The sequence below is a fragment of the Gopherus evgoodei genome, chromosome 3 (assembly GCF_007399415.2).
Source record: "Gopherus evgoodei ecotype Sinaloan lineage chromosome 3, rGopEvg1_v1.p, whole genome shotgun sequence".
Lineage (NCBI taxonomy): Eukaryota > Metazoa > Chordata > Testudines > Testudinidae > Gopherus > Gopherus evgoodei.
Genome location: NC_044324.1, coordinates 213,820,610 through 213,836,549, shown reverse-complemented (window position 1 = coordinate 213,836,549; position 15,940 = coordinate 213,820,610). Strand labels below are relative to the sequence as shown.

The window sequence follows — 15,940 nt, the reverse complement described above, 5'->3', positions numbered from 1 at the left end:
GATACCCCTACCAATCTCAGAAGAAATTGCACTTGAAGCCATGGGAAGTGCTGATAATGGTTTTAGAATTATGGTTTTCATTAAATCCATGTGTTACACATATGGACAACCTGTTAAAGAGAGACAGGGTATCAGAGGTATACTTACAATAGCAACATGGATTTCATTGTTGGCTAAGTGTGAAGGCTCACAGGTAATGTAGATTGAATATTCAACAGAAACATTCTTCAAAATATTAAGATTCCTCAAGTCACTGCAAATGTGCTCAGTGGTAAGACCCTGAAACACACAAAAAATACAAGTGAGAATTTGGACTGGAGGAGCTTCCAGTAACACTTCCAAAAAAGCACCATATCCAGAAAGTTGGAATTAGCAAAAAGATACCTAGCTATGGTAGAGCTGAAAATCTATGTTGGAAACAGGCAAGGATCACGATCTATACTGCAGATTTCCACTGAAAGAAGTTAGAAGCTCTCCACAACATTTGACTTGCACAAAGCAAATGATTTGCTTTGTGCAGTACCACATGGCAGCTTGCTTTCAGTAGTCTGAACAACATTTATATTTCTAAGTTACTTACCGAGACCATCAGCTCTTTGTTGAAGGTAAAAGTGATGTTGGCACAATTGTCCTGATAGTAAGAGTCCGAATTACATTTGGTCTTTACTGGTTGTTGATTTGAAGGCCAGCATACACCCACTCCAGAACAGGGATGTGTAAAGCAGTGGTCATCCTTAATAGGGACACAGGTGTGGCCAGCTGGGCACTCGTGACCTTTGGCATGTATCAGGCAAGGTCTAGGACCACACCAAACCTAGAAGAGAATGAATTTTTATAGCACAGCTGTTTGCTCTATTGCTGAAAATAATGCAACCCAGATACAGTAAAAGCGTACCTTAGAGCATGCGACCTTTCCATTCCAACACTGACAGGTATTGCAATCATCATCCCATTTAGCGCCATCAGACATCACTCGCCCATTGTTAATACAAGGCCTTCCTGTAACTGAGAACGGAGGAGATCAAATACAGTTAAGCATTTTAAAAACCCAAGACCTTGTCCCATTGGATTTTCTAATCCCTGTGCCCAACAACTGGTATTTATGAATTTTCACATTCTTAAACATGCTCCTCCTATAAAAATTGCTAATATGCAAGTCAACTGGATCTGATACTGTTGCCAGTCACATGCTGCCTGGAATACCTTCTTGGCATCTTGGGCCACTGCGACCAGGTGGGCAAATGCAACGGTACCCATTAATTTCATCCACGCATGTAGCTCCAAAGGCACAGGGTGACGACTGGCATTCGTTGATATCTGTGGTGGAGGGGAAGTTTTTTTTTATATATACATATACACATATATACATATACACACACATATATATACACACACACACATATACACACAGCTGTGTGAGAGAGACAGTCAGCTGCAGTGAAAGTCTGTTTTTCCGCAGTTCCCAGGGAGCTAGATTCTGATCTCCGTTACCCCAGTTCCGTTCTGGAGCAACTCCTCTAAAGTCACTGGCATTACACTAGATTTACACTACTCTAACAAAGATCAGCACCTGGCCCCACATGGCTACTTTAAGCTCTTTAAGGGCAAGGACACATTCTTTGGTATATAAACAAACCTGCTCACTTTTTCCTCTGACACAGTGCAGGTTAGCCCACATACTAAATACTTTGGCTGATGACAACTTTAAACCCCTTCCAGTTTTATTGCAGCTATGAATAATTTCATTTCCATGGCTGTTATTAAAATGTCAGTATCCTCTTTCCTGTAATTTAATAATTGCAGGTAAGAACATATACCACCTCAGGGTCTATAAGTGGATTATTAATTGACAAGTGTTTTAATTAGCATGCTTCCTCCTCAAACAGAAAACTGCAGCATAAACATGTTCTAACTGGGAAGATCATGCTGAAGGACAATCTAACCCCTCTGCTGAACCAAGACATCTTTGGAGGCATTAGGCGTATACTTAACCCAAATGGTTTTCAAGGGAATTCCCTCCCCCATCCAGAGATTATAGAACCCTGCACAGATACAAAATTTGTATCAGCATCTGAGTGGCAAAAATGGTCCATGGACATGTGGATTTGCAGGGCTCTAATCATAAAATGCCAGATGAAAGACAAGTGTTGCAGCTGGACTGATTTCCAGAGCAGAGTTAAAAATTTTGATTGTGCAGCACATTTTAAATAAGCATTAGTCAGATCAGCAAGAATTACAGAAACACTTACTTATCCTGCAGTCTGGACCAGCAAAGCCTGGAGCACATTCACAGCGGTACCAGTTGTCTCCATCAACACAAGTTCCACTGTTGTAACTAAAAGAAAGGTCAGACAGGAGATCTCAGTTCACCAATATTCAAATTACTAGGAGTAATAAAAACAGTTTAACGCAAAAAGATGATATGAAAGACACCCAGCTCATATAACTTACCAAGGATGAGGACTGCAATCATTTGTATCTGCAAAGAGAAAACGACAGACGTGAATGTAAAAGTCATCAGCTAATACAGTGTTGCCGTCAGTGAAGATGTGCTGAATTTCCAGTTCCTGAGCTACATGTAGTTTAACTTTTAAAAAAATATGCTGAAATTCTCTGCTAAATTGATTCCAGGCTCCCACCACAAAATGTGTTAGCTACGCTGGTGAACACATGTATGCAGGAAGAAATCCTTGTAAAGAATCTAACAGGAAGAAATGAGTGGAAGCAGACAGGGCTGCTGGTAGAAAAAGAATGCAGGAGGAAACAAGCAGACATCTGTCTCCACTTAGGTCATTTGCAACTTTCTCATGCCCAGGTCAAGGCTCTATCATAGAAAGTCATTAAAAACAAAGATTCAGGTGATGCTAAAGCCTACATCAAACAGTTCTCCCTTCTGGTTTCCATCTCAAATCTCCGAGGACGACAGGATGAGCGAATGTTCTCATCAGGCAACACTTTGGAAAAGCTCAAGCAGAGAGACTTACTCTGAGTGCAAGTAGGTCCTTCCCAGCCCTCTTTGCAGACACAAGTAAAAGAATCCGCACTGATGACACAGGTACCACCATTATGACAGGGATTTGGCAAGCAGCTGCTGTTTCTCGCTGCAACAGAAACAAGAGTTGATAAGGATTTAAAAGCCATCAACTGAAGTGCAGAGGGAGGGAAGGCAGGCAGGCTGAGCCCCAGACTGAGAGTTCCATCTGCTCCCTGGAGGTTACAACACACACTTACCTATATTACACGTGGCTCCTTCCCATCCCGCAGGGCACATGCACTTGAAAGTGTCCCCCTCATCATAGCACGTTCCTCCATTATTGCATGTAGCCTCATCGCACTGGCTATCACCTAGGAAGACCAAACCAGCCTTAGTTCCAGTGTTCTCGCAATGCAGGACAGCAAGTGGATGAAGACTCATTAGATGCTAAGACTTACGAGAGTGGCAAGTTTTTCCTTTCCATCCGTTTTTACATTCACAGAAGAAGTCATTGACCAAATCTCGGCACGTCCCCCCATTGTGGCAAGGGTTTTTACTGCAGTCATTAATATCTGGAAGCATTGAAAGAGAAAATGAGCAAGGAGTGCATAGCATCTTTGGAGATACTCCATGCTTGACAGCAGCATGTTCTAGCTCTGGATTTGGCCCCAAATCTGTCTGCATTAAGATCCGCAAGCAGATAATCCCCATCACTGATTTATTATGCTTGCTCTGTACTGTGTCCCCCCCGCAGCTCATTTTGTTTCATGTCAGTAAGCCTCTCTCTAGTCCCCCACCATAAAAGCCACCAGTGTTACTGAAAGCAAAGAGGCCTAATTACACAGTCTGGCTGTCAGTCAAAGGCTAGCAGTTCTTCACAGCCTCTTCTCCCCGTCTGCTGCCAAGACATGCAAAACGCAAGCACCACATGCAGATAAACACTGTTTTGCTACTCTAGCAAGTGTGTTTATGTACATTAATGCTCTAGACAGTCTCCAGCAGAAAGCATTAGAGCACCAGAGCCAACTTCTATTCTCTGCTCTGCTGCTAACGTGGGCGAGCCCTTTGACTCAGTTCTACCCTATCCTCATCCCCAATTGTACTTGCTTATCTAAAACTCCAAGCATTAACAAGCCCCAATCCAAAGCCCAAAACTCAATGAAGAGATTCCCACTGACTTCAGGGGGCTTTCAATCATGCCTCACGACTACAGGTGGTCCCTGCACATTATAAAAACTGTACGTTCAGTCACTCCTCCCCAATGCTGCTTCAGGATCTCTAGTCTTCAGTAGGCGTCGAGGGTTTAACTTACTTGTTTCACAATAAACTCCTTCCCATCCATCACTACAAATACATTTGTAGGCGTTGATGCCGTCAATGCAAGTGCCACCATTTTTACATGGATTGCTTTCACAGTCATTGATATCTGTGAACAGATTGAAGAAACTCTGGCTAAGTACAATTACTGGAGACTTTATGTACAATTAAGCTTTGCTAAAAGGAATCCCCCACACACACTTTCTAGAAAGATCATAATTTGCTGATAAGGATTACAAGGAATAGCTGAAACAGCCCAATAAACTGAAACAGCCAGCACTAGTTCCCCCAGTAATATTTTTCTAAAAGAAAGATGCACTTTAACAGACCTTTTAAAAGGTAGCCCATAAACTCTAAGGTGAAATCCACTATTAAACACCTCCAACCTCCACCTCCAAACCAAGGCTAGAGGGTTTGTTGCAACAGACTTCCCCATAGGCCTACGGAATTCCAGTCTGCCTCACCCAAGAGCAAAGTCCCAGGGTTTTCTGTGATAAAGCAAACTCTTTAGCGGTCTCAGATTGGTGTGGAGTCATTTGCGAAAGGCAGATTCAGGATCAGAGAACACACATCATTTTAGTTCTTACTTTCATGGCAGTAGGTGCCGGTGAAGCCTTTGTTGCATTCACAGGTGAATTTTCCACCTGCTTGGCTCTTGCATTTCCCATGGGGACCGCAGACATTTGAAGAAATATAACGAACTCCTTCGGGTGTGCTGTTAGAAGCCACAGCCACTGTACAGCTGTCAATTACTGCAGAAGAACAGAACGGGAAGTGATCAAGTCACATCTATCAAGTTACCAAGCAGGCTGGCTTCTCATCTCCTCCAAGTTACTACCCATGTTTTACTTTCAGAGCCTAACTGAACTTCAGAGTAGTTTTAAAGAATGTATCTTTCATCCAAGCATTGACACAGTGCCAAATTTAGCTCTGGTGTACAAGAAACACAGCTTCGAGTTCAGCAGAACTACAAACGTTTATTCCAAGGCTGAATTTGGCCTGCTGAGCCTTATTTTGGAAGAAGAGGTGAAGATGTTTTTGGGCGCGCACACACACAGCATACCTTCACAAGGAGTAGTGCGACAGTGATCTTTCAGGTGGGAGCAGTTCTTTCCCTCATAATCTTCTGAACAGTTACAGAAGTAATCTGTGTTAAGATTGAAGCACTGGGCACCGTTCTGGCAAGGGTTGGGCTCACAATAATCTATGTCCAACTGTAAATGGTGGGAAAGGGGATGGGGAGACAGTGAGTGAAACAAAGGTTTTATTACTACTCTTGTCAGAGCTACAGGCAGCAGACACTGTGGAATCTGACCTTTTTATCTGCTCCTGCTATAAACTGTACATAATGCACAGTTATACATGTAGTGATTTCAACAGACAGCACCCTAATACTTAACAGCCACTGAAGGTTAACAGTGAGCATGCAACAAAACTTGACATGTGAACACTTGCAGTCTGTTTAAAAATCTTCAGCAGCCACGAATTTTTCACAAGCACTTCCTTGGCAGACAGCTATACAACTGCAGTATGGTTCACTGGATATAAGGTATTCAGTGTGTGCAGACCTAGAAAGGACTGGTACGAACTCCCATTATCTGGGGCTTGCATTTCAGCCAGGCTCACCTGACAGAGGTTTCCTGAGAAACCAGCAGGACACAGACACTGGAATCCATTGATTTCATCCTGACAGTGACCCCCATTCAAGCAAGGGTTGCTTGCACATTCATTGATGTCTTTCTCACAGTGATCTCCTGCGTAGCCAGGCGGACAGATACATCGATAACCATTAACCAAGTCCTGCAAAGGAATATTCAAGTTTAAAATTATTTTGAAAAAGGCCCAAACTATATCACCGCCTAGCATGTCACTCATCAAAAAACCTTGCCATGTTTAATTTGCACTAAGACCACGTTTCTCGGGACAACACATTAAGCCAAAATTTAAAAAGACATTTACTGTGCATGTGTAACAATACTGTGTCCGTTTATTGCAAAGACTGTCACTGGTGATAAAGAGGTGTCATTTATTACAGTTATATAGTCCCCCTGCCCTGCTCCCCTAAAATGGGTGCGCACACACGAGCCACATCCTCAACTAGTGTAACACAACCTAGCTCCAGTGACTTCTACAGAGACATGCTGATTTACATCTGTTGTAGGAAAAGTACATGGGGCAAGTACACATCTTTGTTACTCAGACTCAATTGCTTTGGTTTCAACATTTAATAACCAGCTTAAGTATGACTAACTCACCCGGCAGGATCCTCCATTCTGACATTGTCCAAGACAGTCATTAATATCTGCAAAAAAGTTGGGACACATTTAGAATGCAACTCATTTACTCTAGACACGAGTTCAAGCCATTTGAAAGCTCTGGCTTCATAAACCTTTTGTCAAGTTTCCTGCATGCCTTCCTTGTGATAAGGTTATTATAATGGGTGGGAATCTTCAGCAATTCTTCCAGCACACTTAGTGAAACTTTACACCATTGCTTTAGTCACCTTATCAGAACATAGCCATGCTAAAAGACTAATGAGTCTGATAAAATTGTGTATTTTCATTCCAGACAAGCTACTCCCTTTCTGAAGAGATCACTGGCTACAGAGGCTGCTTGCTTCAAGTTTAAAGCAGGGCTCAATTCAGTGGACAGTATAGTAACATTCAGCTTTTAGCAGATCAAGGAATTGAACACAGAATGTCCACAGGATACTTACTTATATCACAATTCTGGCCAGACCAGCCAGCAATGCAGTCACAATAGTAGCTGCCAATCAGGTTCCTGCAGGAGTTGGCATTGACACAAGGTTTGCCTTCACATTCATTTGCATCTGAAAGACAGATGGAACAGCAAAATGTTGAGCTGAAGGTAGAGTGCACGTGGTGGGGGGTGGAGGGGAGGAATCTATATCGTTTTCATAGCAATAATCAGGAATTCATTCAAAGTTAAGAAGAGCTTCTAACATACAGAGTGGACTAGGGAGACAAAGTGGAATAAAAGGCAATCCAACATTAGACTTTGAAATACCTTCTATTTCTCTCTAATTACAGCATGGTGGCTACACTAACTGATAGTTACCCAGCCACTCATTAAGAAAAACTTAAAAAAACAAAAAGACAGACTCAATCAAGCATTTCGGAGGAGCACTGCAGCTTGGTCACTGGGATTACTATGTTGCATAAAGAATGCAGATGGCTCATTCTTCATGAGATCACCCACATTTTGGAACCCAGCTGTGAACTCCTTGGTCTGGAGGAGTTGACATGGCTGAAGAGATACAGCAACTTTCCCACAAAGCCAAAGGGAGGAGAAGGGAGGGGGAGACAAAACAAACCCTGGTTCAGCTGCAGTTTAAATACCTACATATAGCTTGGTTAACTTAGTTGTGATAATTTGCTGTTTTCTGCTATAACCATGTGCGTCGATAGTAAAAATGAACCAAGGAAGCCATTCCGAGTTGAATGGGGCCTAGGCCCCAATTCTGCAAACATCTCTACATAGGCTGAACTTTAAGCATCTGAGTGAGCCTGTTGACGTCAACAGATGGACTCAGACTTAGTCAAACACACGCCTAAGTGTTTGCAGGATCAGAGCTGCTAGTTGTACACAGTTTCTCCAGTAGCTGGTTTGTAGAAAAGCGTGAAATAGAGCAAGTCAATATTTACCTAGCTGGCACGTTTTCCCAGTCCACTGAGGTGGGCAAATGCACTTGAACCCATCAACGAGATCCTGGCAGGTGCCTCCATGACCACAGGGATTCGGAGAACAATCATCAATATCTGCAAATGAAAGGCAGGAAAGGGAGGGAGAAACTTAGCTTTGTTACAAGATACCAAAGCTATGGCACCCCGTTGATAGAATTCGTCCGCAGCAGCCACCACTATGATCTGTCCATGAGGGAGGAGAGTATGCTTTCCCTGAGCTTTCTGGCCTTATTCTCATTTAGATGAAGATCCTTTTAATTTACATCAGGGCAGCATGAAGGGGCCTAGTGAAAATGAAAGCTAGGCCTGCTCTACTGAATTTATTGTAGGCTCTAGGGGTAAAGTTTTGGCAAGCTGTTAGAATAGTAATTAGCTGTCTCGAGATACATACAGCATGGAGTTTAAGAAAGTTTGTTCTAATTATTTTCCTGACTTTATTAATAGCCCCCACCAATAGCAGTACAACAGCAGAAGAAATAAACCAATGCAAAAACTGCAAGAGGTATTAGCAAGCTTCATGGAAGCACAGGTTTGCTTCCTGGACAAATGCAGTGGTTATAAGTAAGTTCTGTAATATTTAGAGAAAAATAGCCTCTTACTACAATATGTTTAATTCCTAAAGAATGACTTACTAAGAGTGCACGTTGGTCCGGCCCAGCCAGGCATGCACACACACTCAAATCCGGTAGAGGTTTCTAAGCAGCTTCCTCCATTGTGACAAGGATCAGAAAGGCAGGCGTGTTCCGCTGCACCAAACATACAACCACATCAGTTTGGGGACAGCCCAATGATATTACCAGTAACCACTACCACTCTGCAGATTTCCACGCCTGGGCCACCACACAAGACACCACTCTCTCATTCTTACTAGTCCCCTTTGGTTTTACACAGTATCAAGCAGGCAGGAAATCATTTTTCATGCTAAGCTGACCTGATCAACATACCGTGACTTATATCTGCTTGGGTGAGAGCCAATTTCGCTCTCCTACCACCTCCAGCACTCCCTAACAAGAGAGCTACAGAAGTCTTCGAAAGTTAGACGGAGTCTGATTAAGGAGATACCAGTCATTCACCGTGCAACAACTGTGAGCTCATCAAATATCATTTGCCAACATTAGTAACAGTATTAAAAATGTCAACTTCCCAGACAAGGTGTGCAAGATCACCACTAAATGCAAAAGAAAGGAGAAAGGCTAGATGGCAATTTGCAGCTGTGCCAAATCACTTACCGATTTCACAGTTCTGTCCTGAGTAGCCCTCGGGGCAGGCACACTGATATTTGTCAGGCCCAGTGTTGCTGCAGGTACCACCATTCAAACAAGGCGGGTGAGTCCCACAGTAGTTAAGATCTGTAAGAAGATGAGCACCAGAATACAAGGCTTGAACAACAAGGGGTTTGTGCTGTTACTCCAGATACTTTATAGAATGTATCTACGCACAAAAGTGGGCCAGGACACAAGAAAGCAAGTGTGTATGCGAACAACTGATGCAGGACAGAAACACCCACCATGTTTCTGGATCCTTTCTTTCTACACTAAGTCCAACAGCATTAAAATTCAAGTTTTACACTTGGCTATCTACAAGATTAGCATACCTTTATCACAGAGCTGACCACCCCAGTTGGTTTCACAGAGGCATTGCCATGGTTCAATGCAAGTGCCATGGACACATCCTGGGTGCGGAATGCACTTATCACAGTACTGGCCTTGCCATCCGTACTGACACCTTAATAAAAACAGAACAAGGAAACAAAACGTGGAATTACTTCCAGAGAGTACAAGGGACTGCAGAACTCCAAGGTTTTAAGATAGACTGGGGGAGGTGGAGTGTGGGGGGGAGGGGAAGCCATTCAAGGTTTGTTTCATGGTTTCTTGTAAACAAACATTTTAGCCATTTTGCCAAGGTCTCTAAAGCCAGCCTGCTCACAAAAGAATAACTGTTCTGAGAGAAGCAGCATGGGGCCATTCATCACAACAACACTCTATTCTGAGGCTCATACAAACGAGGCAAAGAGGGTGGGTGTGCGCAACAAATCAATCTCTGGACTTTGACAGAATGGATTATACATTAAAAAAAGTCAGGGGAAACCATGGTTATCTGGAGTGCCTCATGAATGCAAGGTTCCAGATGTCTGAGCCACATAGTGTGTGCAGGAAGAGAAACAAACCATGCCATAAACACCAACTCAGAGCCCACTGCAAGGCAAGTCAAAGCACTAAGCAAGTCATCTCAGAGTTAGAGGAAGTTACCTTTAATCTGTGCTAGAAGTTAACATGCATGATTATGGGATTTTTAAAAGGCTCCTATAATTCGATGTTTGGTCAAAAAAGCCCCCTCCCTTTCAGTGTACTTCAGAGCTAGTCTTTACACTTGGGGGGGGGGGGGGAATCTTGTCACTCTGCATCCAGGTCTAAACTAATTTTATCTATTGTCCAAGAGCATGGATTTAATAAGTATTACTAATCTTCACCAAGCTACAGAGATTGGTTTGATTTTAAGAAGGGTAGGAAGAAGAAATCTTTACTGTGCAAAAGTCAGACGTTCGCTTTAATGTGAGTGCACTTCAGACTTTAAATAGGTATATTTTTTCTGTAAGAATTAAAATATATTGGAAATTGGAGGAGTTTAAGTGTGAAGTCAAGGGTCTAACTAAGTAAAGTAATGCATTTCATTAATGGGGCCTGGTGGTAAGTGATCAGCAGCAATTATTCACTAAGCCATCACTAGATTATGAAAAACCTTCTGAGCAATCAGGTAGGCTCTCATTTTTCAAAAGAGCTGTTCTCTGACCAGTAAATCCATCTCATGGGAAAAGCTAGAGGGCTCTGTGATGGCCCATCAGCCACAGCTAGTGGTAAGTTGAACTCCCCTTCTAAAAATCCTCCTAATTAATTTTTTCCACAGCTATTTCAACAGCAGCCTGTCAAAGACCATGTGGAACACCTGATGTTCTTATGTAATGAAAAATAAAAAAAAGTGTTAGTTTAAATTGTAGAAGTTTGTGAGCAAAGGACACCAAAAATTCAGAGGGGGAAAGGGGGAGAGAAGACAGTCTTTCCCCAACAACTTGTGTGAAAAAAAGTCTTTCCATTTACAGAAAGTGAGAAGGATGCAAAAAGACTAAATTTAGGATCAGAACCTGCAAATTCCATTGAATTCAATGCTACTGCTCACACACATGCAACTTTATATCCAAGTATTTGCAAGAGAGCACCTTAGTTTTATAAACATTTGCATCCTCTCCAGACTCTTTCACTCCCTGCTAGGAAATGGAAGCAAAAATCACTGAAAATCTTTACTCTTGCTTTAGTTAAGCAAAAGATTCAGTAATGAACTTTTTAAAGAGTCTAGAGCTCTGACTTCCGTTTTGAAGGACAAGCCCAAAGCCAACAAAGAAGAGCAACAGGAATCTTCTATTAATGCCAGAACAGAAATCCATTAAGTTATTCTCATTTAACAACAGGCATGGAGCAGTTTCTCATGGGAAATGTGAAGTGCCTTTGCTTGTATAATGATTCATGAGGAAGTTTGGTTTTGTTGGCAGTTCTGTGTTGAAAACATTGACTCTCAAAGGGGGGAAAAGATATTTTAAGTATGTTTGCAAGTCATCTGTTACACCAGACCCCAGAGAAGCCTCTGCTGGGACATTTTAAAATTTGGTTGCATTTACAACATACAGCCTATATGACTCATCAAAACTTCAGAGGGGAAAAAAAAATCAAATCTTATTTCTGTGTTCACTTGAAAAGATACGAGTCTCCCTTGGCAAGCAGAAGTTATCTGAAAGCGCCAGAAGGACAGCATTGTTTTAAGACTGTGCAAATGAAGCGTGGGAAAGTTGCACCTTGAGTAAATAAGAGCCACTAGTGCATGTCTGGGCAGTGAGCAGGAGGTGAGACTTAAAGACCTTTTAAAAAAATCTGGAAACAATGCCTGTTCAGTGAGGAGACCGCAATCCTTGCATGGCCTGCTTATTCCAACAACAGCAGCACAAATCCTTGGTGTACATCAGCTGAGCCTGCCTCAAGCTGCTGGCCCACTTCTAAAGGACCAATGATACTTCTGATCAGATTTACTCCAACAGGCTCCTCAATTTAAAATCTTGGTTTGGTGTTTTGGAGCTGGACCAGCTGACACCAATGCTGTTAAACATCAGAACCGCAGGAGTCATTTCTTTTGCCTCGCTCTAGCGACCCCCCAAAGACAAAGAAGGGAAAAGCAATCCACAGTGTCAGGTAGCATTGTTTTGTTTCCTACTTGTGCTTTCTGAATCTTCCTTTAGGAAGGGATGAAAACTGCTCTGTTCCTTTTAACCTTCTGTATTTTGCCAATCTTCATTCTTAGCCTGGCCATGCAGGATGTAGGCAACATGCTGTCAGTGGACCAAATGACTTCATACATAAAACCACAGCTCCTTAATCCCTTGCTAGATGGGCACAATCAGTGGTTAAACAAAAATTGCTAAACACGGTTTGTCTCTAAGTAGCGTTGACATTGAAATATCCAAGACTCTGCATTGATCAGGGAATAAGCCTCCCCCATTGTAAATACGAATACAAAAAAATAATTCAAGACATTCCAAAAATTTAATTGTATATTGTTAAATTACATCTAAGCTCTGCTTTTCATTGTCTCCTGCCCAGACCGGAATCGACTTCAAAGCACAGCAACAAAATTCTGCATTCATCAGTGTCTGCTGACAAGATTCCATCCTCGCTATTAACCTCTCAGCACTCAGAGCCTGGCTCAGAAAAGCCAAAGAACCAAGAGGTTTTACTAATCCCATTCTAAAGAATGCTTGACTTTTGCCTATTGATGGGAAAAGCTGGGCAGGGGGTGGGAGAGTAAGGAAGAAAAGCAATATTGTATTTAGAACTGCTGGCAGAAAAGCCCATAATCAGCCGTCCATTTTAAAAGACAAGTTGCACCAATTTATACAGATGCAATTAGTTACTGCTCATTAGGAAGCATTCACCATAAATTTGTTTTTGTTCCATTCAATTCATAAATGCTGCCATTTGCTTCTTCCCTCCACCCCTTAAAGTCTCAAATGCATTTATAGCTTATTCAGTGTGACTGGCATGAAAAAAAGATGCCCTTGCCTGAAATAGCTGGACAGTTCGACTTCTCCCCTTGTCCAGCATTCACAGCATGAGTGGTTACAAATTTGTTAGCAAAATCATTGTGTTTACCTGCATTCTCCTGGAATTTTGCAAGAGCCATGCTTAGGACTACAACCCTGACGGCAAATAGCTGCAAAGAGAGAAAAGCATCAGTAAGTATTCTGTCCATTTCCCACATCCTCACGCTCGTGGGAATGTTTTAATCTCTAGCTAGCATTGTAATCCTACCAAAGCCAAGGTTTAACAGGTCTCTTATATCAACTCTATTGGAAAGAGATGTAGGGTGTACCTTACAGCAGCAAATCCATCCAGGCAGCTAACTAAATAGGGATCCCACATGATGCTGTTTTAAGAACTTGTATCAACCCCAGAGAAGCCATTGTGCCTAATAAACTTGCACCCCATGATGTTCTACAATAATTTCTCTTTCTGCATCAGAAGGTGAGAGCAGCCCTTCCCTCACTTTACAAAAAATGCAGTGCTAGTTGGCTTGGTAATAACCAGCTGTTGTCTCCCAGACCTGTGTGCACACCCCATTTCAATGGGTCTAGATTGAAACTGCACATATATTTTATCAAACACGTTTTGCTGACACAGGGTTCCGCATTTCTCTTGCGGCAGTTCACACTGCTAAGGGATTGAGAACACGCTCCGCAACATCCACTCATGTAGGAGACTGCCTGGAACTCTGCGGCTGAAAGGTTTTTTATTTGCCCATTCAGCTTCACGACATCTCTTCCTGCTCACCCTGAAGCACCACACAAAACATTCTGCCTCACAAGGGAAAATCTTGGTCCTGTAGAAGTCAGTGGCAAAACCCTCACTGGCTTCAAATGAGGCCAGATTCCACCCCCAGGCTATGAAGTGGGTAATCAGTGTTACTCAATTGAAGAGGACACCTGCTAATATTCCAGTGCTTCTTGAATTGATATGCGGCTCAAAAGAGATTTTGGGTAAAGTTTAAACAAGTCATTAGGCGCTTTTGAAAATTCTGCCCATTAAATAGAAAGCCCCATAGAATAAAATCCATTATCTATATAATGGGTACATGGGCAGCCATGGTAGCTCCAAAAAGAGATAAAAGCATCAATAAGTATGCTGTCCAGTCAGTCCACCTTAACCCTGAACTGGAGAGAACAGTTCTTGCCCAATCAATCCTTGGCGCCTCTGCAAGGCTACCAACAAAGGCACCAGTGAGGGGTTACGATGGTGTGGATGGTTATCCTCTAGGAATCGGGCTGACATTAGCAGGCAACAGAATAGCAACCTTGAGGTTAAGTGCTCCATGTCCATGGAACTATCCAAGACCATTATCAGTACAAAACTAGTTACACACCTTTGCTGCATTCTGGCCCCATCCAGCCTTCCAGACAAGTCTTGTTGCCGTTCTGATCACAGGTATGGTGGCCAAAGAAGTCGTCTCTTGGTCGACAAAACTTGTTGCAGCCAAAGCCATAGTAATGCTCATCACAAGTCACCCGGATCTGGTACTCAAAATGGGCAATGCCTGCGTTTTGTTTCAAAGTCTGCCACTGACGGCTCGGATTGATCATACCGGAGTGGGATGCCTTTTCAATAATGCTATCAGGATCTAGAGGTCAGAAGTGAAGGGAGAGGTTAACACTTTGTTGGTCATCTGAACTGGATGGAAGTCAGTCAGTCTCACAAACAGGATCGAGAGACTGCTATATGCTGGCTTTATTTAATTGGGTCTCCAAAATTAAGAAAAGAAGTTGCCCCAAAGCCTATGCCATTAACAGACATGCACATATTGTGTACTCAATCTGGTTTCTCTTCAGGTCAGTGAGAACAGTTAGGCCCATGCTGACCCGCCCCTTTTTAGTAGCTCATACTTAAGACTCCCAATAAGAACCATAAGATTAGCAAATCGAGGAGGAAAACAGAACTGCATTTACTCCTACCTATAACAGGGATAGGAATCTAAGCGTGGTGCACCATGCATTTTGCACTGCTTCAATTAGTATTGTATTGTCTGTTACAGTATTTGTGAAAACCTCCAGCCCTAATATTATAGCCTAATAAGGTAACCTTTCAAATTGGACAGACACATGCAAAATCCTTGCAGGCTTCTGGAAGCCAGGTATAAAGAGTTTTCTACATGAGAAGTCTAGTGGACATCTGGCATACGTGATTCTCATTCAGTTTTGGCCAGGAAATACTGTGAAAATTAGCATTTTAGATGTTAGCTGACACTCGCCTAATGGAGATCTGTACAAATAACTCAAATTGCTTTATGTGGAGTATAGCTTTCCCCGTCTCTCCTTAAAGAGTTTAAACTTTGTACTTGACATTTAGTTCCAGCAAAATTTTCTGGCTTTTAGAAACATACAACTGTCTAAATCACAGCCTGAAATAATAATATTTCACATGAGCATGGAACATGGTATATATCTGTGGTATTTCACTTTGTAGTCCAGGTCTTGTGACTTAAAATGATCTGACACTGCCTTACGACCTGCTGCTAGAAGCACTTGACTGCAGAGTGAAAGTTTATCATAAAATAGCCAGAATACCCTTGCAAACCCAGTGCGAATACAAAACTGAAGTATCAGGCCAGACTTCTGTATATGGGAGCATAATCCAGAGTTAGAAAAATTCTAAACGAGAAGGGCCCTTTGCCAGTAATGTGTTAGAATGCTCTGTCTGAAGGACTATCACATTTAAGAATTAAAATGAATCAAAACATTTACTTGTTCTTTCAACACTTAAGGTTTGGGACTTTATATAAGGCAGACTTGAAGGCGAATAAAACTTTTGCAAAGCTGATGAAGACATCAGCTATTTTCTTTCTAAATTTCTTT

General features: G+C 42.3%; 1 protein-coding gene across 1 annotated transcript in view; it reads right to left on the bottom strand.

Moving 5' to 3' along the window:
• Positions 1-15,940, bottom strand: part of JAG1 (jagged canonical Notch ligand 1) — a 36,657-nt gene that overhangs the window by 3,557 nt on the left and 17,160 nt on the right. The window contains exons 4-24 of the mRNA XM_030557998.1: positions 14,455-14,709; positions 13,188-13,248; positions 9,590-9,720; positions 9,225-9,344; positions 8,628-8,741; positions 7,957-8,070; positions 7,008-7,121; positions 6,547-6,593; positions 5,918-6,091; positions 5,355-5,505; positions 4,879-5,043; positions 4,287-4,400; positions 3,433-3,546; positions 3,232-3,345; positions 2,985-3,101; positions 2,452-2,479; positions 2,250-2,335; positions 1,204-1,317; positions 896-1,005; positions 581-814; positions 148-279 (exon numbers count right to left, since the gene is read on the bottom strand). Coding sequence (XP_030413858.1) covers positions 148-279; positions 581-814; positions 896-1,005; positions 1,204-1,317; positions 2,250-2,335; positions 2,452-2,479; positions 2,985-3,101; positions 3,232-3,345; positions 3,433-3,546; positions 4,287-4,400; positions 4,879-5,043; positions 5,355-5,505; positions 5,918-6,091; positions 6,547-6,593; positions 7,008-7,121; positions 7,957-8,070; positions 8,628-8,741; positions 9,225-9,344; positions 9,590-9,720; positions 13,188-13,248; positions 14,455-14,709 — 2,609 coding nt within the window. The remainder of the gene's footprint in view (positions 1-147; positions 280-580; positions 815-895; positions 1,006-1,203; positions 1,318-2,249; positions 2,336-2,451; positions 2,480-2,984; positions 3,102-3,231; positions 3,346-3,432; positions 3,547-4,286; positions 4,401-4,878; positions 5,044-5,354; positions 5,506-5,917; positions 6,092-6,546; positions 6,594-7,007; positions 7,122-7,956; positions 8,071-8,627; positions 8,742-9,224; positions 9,345-9,589; positions 9,721-13,187; positions 13,249-14,454; positions 14,710-15,940) is intronic.